Genomic DNA, 7497 nt, shown 5'->3' on the forward strand with positions numbered 1-7497 from the left:
ATGATAAGATATTTCAAAACTAGATAGCATGTAATGGTGGCCAAGAAGGGCAGGTAGGTATAATTATGAGATATGCTAAGGCTAAATAGGATTTAATAGTGGGCCATCAGTGTAGGTAGGTATTAATAATTAGATATTTCAAGACTAGATGGTATTTGATAGTAGGCTAGCAGTGTAGGTAGGTATTATTTATTTCATAATACTGCACGTTTGTAACGTCACTTTTCATTGGATAATGGTGACGTTTATATAGTTTTATATACACGGCTGTTGTTGATTCATAAAGAAATCTTACTTTTTTCTCTAAAAAATGATGCTACCTGTATTATAAATTTGTTATAAAGATTGCTGAAAGGTTATATGGCTGTATATAAATGGCTGTTTGCAATATAACCCTTGCCTAGGGGCTCTGGTTATATTTACAAATAGCCGTTTATATAGGGCCATATAACCTGTCAACAATCTTTAAACTGATAATATATTTCAAGACTAGATAGCAGGTAATAGTGGCCAAGAAGTGTAGGTAGGTATTTATAATTAGATATTTCAAGACTAGATGGTTTGTAATAGTGGGTTGCCAATGTAGGTATATACGATAGTCCAATATATTAGACGTTACAGGCTTGTTATAGTTTTTGTCGGTCAAGCCCAGCAGCAAAAATATCTCAAAGCGACGTCATATTTATAGGACTAATCAGTCCAGAGCTCTGAAAGACATCAGCAAAACATGATACTATCAGAGCATATTTTATCTTACAAAGCAAATTGAATCACATGAATATTATAAAAACAAAACATTGTCATTGATCGGCAATGCACGTATTGCTTAACATAGAAAAAGGCTGAAATGTCTTTGGGCCGATTTAGTTTTGGGACGAAACGTCCTGCGAAATTATCATATATTTTTATAAAAAGCAGTAAATAAACTAAGCAGCAAAAGTATTTACCGTAGCCGAGCTTACACCATTCTTCTTATTTTTCGTTGCCACAAATCGGCCACTGTTTTAAGTTTCAAGTTTCAAGTTGTTAAATCATTTTTTCAGCTTCATCGTTGCTTTTTGTTATGGGTCTAGAACACGCCCGAGCAAAAATGGCATCACGTGATACAGTGATGAAATACTTCATCAACTTAAAAGAAACAATTGAAAACCACAACATTGAACCCCATTTGATTTTCAACATTGATGAAAAGGCAGTCAAAGTTGAGCATAAGCCTCCTCATGTAGTGTCAAGTTCTAGTTACATCCCCTCTGCTGTTACCTCTGGCAAGGGACAGATTGTAACTTTGATTGGTGCTGGAAGTGCAGCTGGACAAGCTATCCCCCCTTATCTTGTTTTTCCCGGACAGCGCATGAGGTCTGAGCTTATGATTGGAGCATCGCCAGGTTAATTATTTAATTAAAAAAAGTTAATTATTTAACAAATATCTTAATACTGATATTTTTTAGCTTATTTGGTAGATTTTTTTCACAGTAAAAATATTATATTGGCATAGTTAAATCAAACTATTTTTACATTTCAGGTGCTGATGGAACAGTTAGTGAAACCGGCTGGTCTAATGGCAGCATTTTTAGATATTATTTAGAACATCACTTTCTTAAATTTGTTCCTGGACGCAATGATAAGAAAATCCTTGTGATCCTAGATGGGCATAAGTCTCATGTGTCTGTAGGTCTCTCTGAATGGGCACATAAATTAGGAATTGTTTTCTTCATATTGCCACCCCATTGTAGCCACATTCTTCAGCCCATGGATGTAGGATGTTTTGGCCCCTTTCAGAAAATATATGATATAAAATGTCACAAGCTGATTAGGGAAGTTTCATCAGTAATTACCAGATACAATATTTGCCAAGTATCTTGTTCATCCTATCTAGCTGCCCTTACCCCAAATAATGTCCAGGCTGCATTCCGCCGTGCAGGCATTTACCCATTTGATCCCTTGGCCATCGCACAGGAGAAACTTCTACCTGCAGAGGTGTTCAGATCATGTTCTTCTGACACTGATGTCAGTGATGATAGCCAGGCAACAGTGATAGGTGGGGTCCAGTCAGAATTAAATGAAATGTCTCGGGACATTGTAAATTTCTTGCACCAGAAAGAGGCTAGTCTTAAAAGGGTAAAAAATGAAAACAAAACAAAACCAAGAAATACCATGAGTAAAATTGTTGCGGGTAAGGAAATCAATGAGTCTGTACTGAAACAAATGACTGAGCATGTTCAAAAACAAGGAAAATCTAACCAGTCAAAATCTAAGGTTAAGCAGAGTAAACAGCAAAAGAAGACCCCACCATCACCACAACCTGGGCCATCATGTATAAATCTTGTTGAAAATGTGTCAGATACTGACAGTGAAATTGAAATTGATGAGTTGGAACTTTGTTGTAAATGCAAAAAATTTACCCCAGTTGAACTGTTGAACCGCAATTTTGTAAAGTTTACAACATGGGGGCAGTGTGAGTCTTGTGGCCACTGGGTGCATTTGATTTATTGTACTTCTGAAAGAGTCTTAAGGCGTGGAGATCACTTTGTTTGCCCATGTTGCAAGGAGGAAGAGTGAATTTGCATCCTTGCATATTTGTGACTTGATATAACAAGATGTAAATAAACTAAATTGGAAATTTACTTCCTTGAGAATATGTGCAATGATAACTGATTAAAACTGTGAAAAATTTATGTTTTGAATTAGAATTACTATGTATAAAACATATGTACCTGTAGAACCCAATATAAAAATGTAAGTGGCCTAATTGTTGTTTTATTCGAAGTTACCCCCCTTGATTAGCATGTGTATGACGTCACCGGAATCAGGGCACCATGTTTTTACAGAAGAAATTTTTGAAGGTGGTTAAACTTTTGAAAAAAAATCATGAACTACTTATGCTATTTTAATAAAAACCAAGGCATTTTGAAGGTAAGTTATTTGTTTTTATTTGGCAAATGTTACAACTGTTTTTTTCATTCTTAAAGTTGGTTTTATTCTCAATCCTGTCCTTATATCACCGGAACATGGGCACTCGAGGCTATATGCCTGGCGAAATGGAAATTTCATGGCGCAACGGAGATATTTTTTTTAGAAAAACCGACACAACGCCTTTTTTAAAGTCAATATTGCTGAATTTGAGCATCTAAAATGATTGTTTAGCACTTTTAAGTAAGTATGTTTTAAAATGTTTCATAAATTGTATATGTTTACACTGAAGGATTATATATGCCTGGCGAAATGGAAATTTCATGGCGCAACGGAGATATTTTTTTTAGAAAAACTGACACAACGCCTTTTTTAAAGTCAATATTGCTGAATTTGAGCATCTAAAATGATTGTTTAGCACTTTTAAGTAAGTATGTTTTAAAATGTTTCATAAATTGTATATGTTTACACTGAAGGATTATATATGCCTGGCGAAATGGAAATTTCATGGCGCAACGGAGATAATTTTGGAAAATCGGCACAACGTTTGTACTAATATATGAAATTAATTAACACCAATGTTATATGAATAAATAAATTTAAAAAAATATCTAAAAACCTTTATCGTATATCAAATAATCAAATAGCTGCAATGTTGATGTTGTAAAGGATTGTGTGCCGGAGAAATGGACATTTGGTCTGCGCAACGGAGATTTTTTTTTTTGGCGCAACCGAATTTTAAATGGCCTAATTAAGTAGTAATATGAAGAAGTAAATCATTAAAGATATTAACTGAATAACTGAAGAGGTGTAATAAAAGTCTGTTTTATTAATTTAAAAATGGAATTAAATACGTTTTTATCGTTATGGCTGACACTGGAAGACAAGTATGGATTTTACAATCTGTTTTATTTTTTTCCTGTTCAATTTGTTATTTTTACGAAAAGTACTGTGATAGCTTTTCTATACATACTTTTTAAATGAATTTGCATTAGTATATACTAAATAAAGTCATATGTTGATATTACAGAATCAATGTTCAGTATTTTTTTTTAATTATAAACATTCATTGTATTGTTGTTATACCTTTCATAAACTCCGTTGCGCCGATGGATTATTGCGAAACGGAGATTTTATTTTCAAAACTGTGTACTGTTTTTTTTATGTCTAAAACATAAAATAATCATATAAGTTGGTATTGTTGATACACATTTTTACATATACTGTATAAGTTTGATTTTATTAGGTAGAATACTGAATATATCAGATTTTAAATGGACGGCGAAATGGATATAATTTCGGCGCAACGGAAAATGAAGATTTGCATAATGGGTAGATCTTATGTTTGAACATAACTTAAGAATTTGAGAATAATAAGTAACAGTCTTTTAAAAATGATTTACTTTCCTTTATTTTAGAAAATGTTGAAAATAGGATATTGTAAAAGATATTTAAATTACGGCGAAATGGACTATTTCGGCGCAACGGGGATTATCATAACAGTTTTATCATATTATATTATTTTATTAATTTATTATCTTTCATTAATCATTGTGTACTTTTTCAATAATTGTTTGTTGCGTATACATTGTATATTTCATCAAAAGCAATCCAAATATTTCATAATTATGATATTGACAAAAAGTAATCAATTACACGAGAATTGTTAGCAATTAGCAACGTATCGTGCACGTGTATGGCACGGGTGTTTAATAATGTTTTTAACACTTGTAATAGAAAACTTGACCGTCATCAGTGGTGGATTCAGACTCCAAAAAGTTTTATTACGTCTCACATTTCATATACACATTTTTTCTCATAGTTTGAGTGAAATATTGGCATAATAAGCTTCAAAAGCAATATTTTCGACAAATCACAAGTTATAGAAAAATATTTAATACCTTAAAGTCAATACATGTTCCTCTTAATCACATTATCTAAATGGTGTGAAAACGTGTGTCCAATAAACATCAACCACGTGTCATTGGTAATTTAATTATCGGTACTTAACACCCGTGATAAACATTCTTCAAATCACCATATTTGCTGTTGTTTCGCTAAATAAAATGTAGCTGCATTTGATTTTAACGGGGTTTCTGATCGGGGAAGTATTATTTTATGTTTTTTTACTGTTTTAAAATGGCAATAGAAAGAACAGCAAATTCTGAGTAACATGCATGTCGTTTTACTATTTTAATAACTTTATCAAACAATTAATATTTTGTATAGTTACTATACTATTTTTAATTTTAAAAATGCATAAAATATTTCAATCATTATTAAAAAGATAATGTAATATGGTTAGCAAATTGCTTGCTACTGGTCATGCTTTTAACAAATAAAGTGATTTGCTTATATATTCCCGGCAGCAGAAATAAGAAAATAATTTTTACAGTTAAAAAATTATAGGATCAAATTTAAACGAGTACTAACAGATTGAAAGGGAAAAAATGAAACAGATTGTAAAATCCATACTTGTCTTTCAGTGTTAGCCATAACGATAAAAACGTATTTAATTCCATTTTTAAATTAATAAAACAGACTTTTATTACACCACTTGAGTAATTCAGCTAATATCTTTAATGATTTACTTCTTCATATTACAACTTAATTAGGACAAACATTGTTTTCTTTTTAAATTCCGTTGCGCCAAAAAAAAAAAAATCACCGTTGCGCAGACCAAATGTCCATTTCTCCGGCACACTACCCTTTACAACATCAACATTGCAGCTATTTGATTATTTGATATACGATTAAGGTTTTTAAATATTTTTTTTTTAATTTATTTATTCAAATAACATTGGTGTTAATTAATTTCATATATTAGTACAAACGTTGTGCCGATTTTCCAAAATTATCTCCGTTGCGCCATGAAATTTCCATTTCGCCAGGCATATATAATCCTTCAGTGTAAACATATACAATTTATGAAACATTTTAAAACATACTTACTTAAAAGTGCTAAACAATCATTTTAGATGCTCAAATTCAGCATATTGACTTTAAAAAAGGCGTTGTGTCCGTTTTTTCTAAAAAATATCTCCGTTGCGCCATGAAATTTCCATTTCGCCAGGCATATATCCCTTCAGTGCAACTAAACATATACAATTTATGAAACATTTTAAAACATACTTACTTAATAGTGCTAAACAATCATTTTAGATGCTTAAATATAGCACATTGACTTTAAAAAAAGGCGTTGTGCCGGTTTTTTTTTAAAAAAATATCTCCGTTGCGCCCGTTGCGTCCGTTGCGCAAAAAAATCTCCGTTGCGTATTTTAGTGGTACCGTTTTGTTATTACAGTAGCCATGTTGGATGTAGAGGGCGGAGTTACGGTTATTACCGTAACCTTACGGTTTCTACCGTAACCTCTCCTCACTAGTGTCCCCGTAATGTACCTACCGCTAATGGTGGGTCAATAGCGATTACCTATTTTGTTCCTGAAGTGTTAATAGATAGCCAATTCAAAAGCACTTCAGGAAATGGAAATGTCAAACATATACTAATTGTGACTTGTCAGATTAAATAATGCGATGAATATTCCTATTATGATATTGTTGTCATCTTTCATTGCAATTTAGGCTGCGTGTGAGGTAGTAAGACCCTAGTTGACATACAACTTGTCATTTAAAAAAAAGTTGTCATTAAATGGTTATTAATAATTTATTACTCTTTTTCTAACACTGACATATATAGGTTAGGAATTGACTTCCAAGGATGACAGTAATTGTGATACGTATTGCATTGCCACTTAAATATTACAGTACACATCACAATTAAAGTATTTTAGGGGTGTCTGTGGCCGGGTGGTTACCTTCACCTTTAAGCTTAATTCAATCACCATCTTTAATACCTTACATCAAAATATAATTTCTAAATAATAGCCTTAACTTACACATTTTGGGACTTCAATCCTTAGAAAATAATAATTCAACAGTTCAACGTAATTTATTACAGGACTGAGAGTGAGAAGTAAATTATTAAAGAATACTTAATTTCATCACATAAATAGCTACTTTTTAAATATTAAAACTAAAATATAGAAGAGAATATTTTGTGATATATGTTAAGTAGATCTCTACTTTGACTTTTTAATGCTGGGTACGTTGAGACTCGAGTACGTTTCGTCTATACTTCTAGATTATAAATGCAACATCACAAGTTACTGTATATACTTAATATAAAGCATTATAAGCTGTGTCATACAACTTTGCAACTAATAAGTAACATTACTGTTCTGCTTAAAATGTTTAAAAAATTATGCTCATTTGTCAATTACCGATTTGAATTTTGGTCCAACATTCCTTCATGTTTGGCTGCCGCCATTTTTCCAAGAAAGTGCATGTGTATGTACCGATCAAACTGCACCTGGAGGCAGTTTGGTCAGTTTGCTAAACCGGTTCTTGTTTCCGCTTCTAAAAAAAACAACTAAATCAGTTTTAGTTTAAGTGAAAAACTAAAAAACAAATGTAGGGTTTACAAAACGGGTTTGAAACCAAACTAAGTTTATCGGCAACAAATGCGCCCCTTGTAATTCGTCAAACTCCTCACAGTGATTACCTCCCTTGGCAGATTGTAATCACTGA

At 32.3% G+C, this 7497-nt stretch overlaps 1 protein-coding gene across 1 annotated transcript; it reads left to right on the forward strand.

Annotated features, from left to right (window-relative positions):
• The first annotated feature begins 1073 nt into the window (after positions 1-1073).
• Positions 1074-2744, forward strand: LOC132717492 (uncharacterized). The gene is made up of 2 exons (XM_060700978.1): positions 1074-1385; positions 1523-2744. The coding sequence occupies exons 1-2, from the start codon at positions 1091-1093 to the stop codon at positions 2557-2559; spliced, it is 1332 nt and encodes a 443-aa protein (XP_060556961.1). The 5' UTR covers positions 1074-1090; the 3' UTR covers positions 2560-2744.
• Positions 2745-7497: the final 4753 nt, after the last annotated feature.

Source organism: Ruditapes philippinarum, unplaced genomic scaffold (genome assembly GCF_026571515.1).
Source record: "Ruditapes philippinarum isolate M1 unplaced genomic scaffold, ASM2657151v2 ctg3582_1_1_1_1, whole genome shotgun sequence".
Lineage (NCBI taxonomy): Eukaryota > Metazoa > Mollusca > Bivalvia > Venerida > Veneridae > Ruditapes > Ruditapes philippinarum.

Excerpts from the sequence above, each read along its gene's own strand:
- LOC132717492 (XM_060700978.1), top strand. The coding sequence starts at position 1,091 with ATGGCATCACGTGATACAGTGATGAAATACTTCATCAACTTAAAAGAA. Across the intron at positions 1,386-1,522 it reads TATGATTGGAGCATCGCCAG|GTGCTGATGGAACAGTTAGT; the intron begins GTTAATTATTTA and ends TTTACATTTCAG.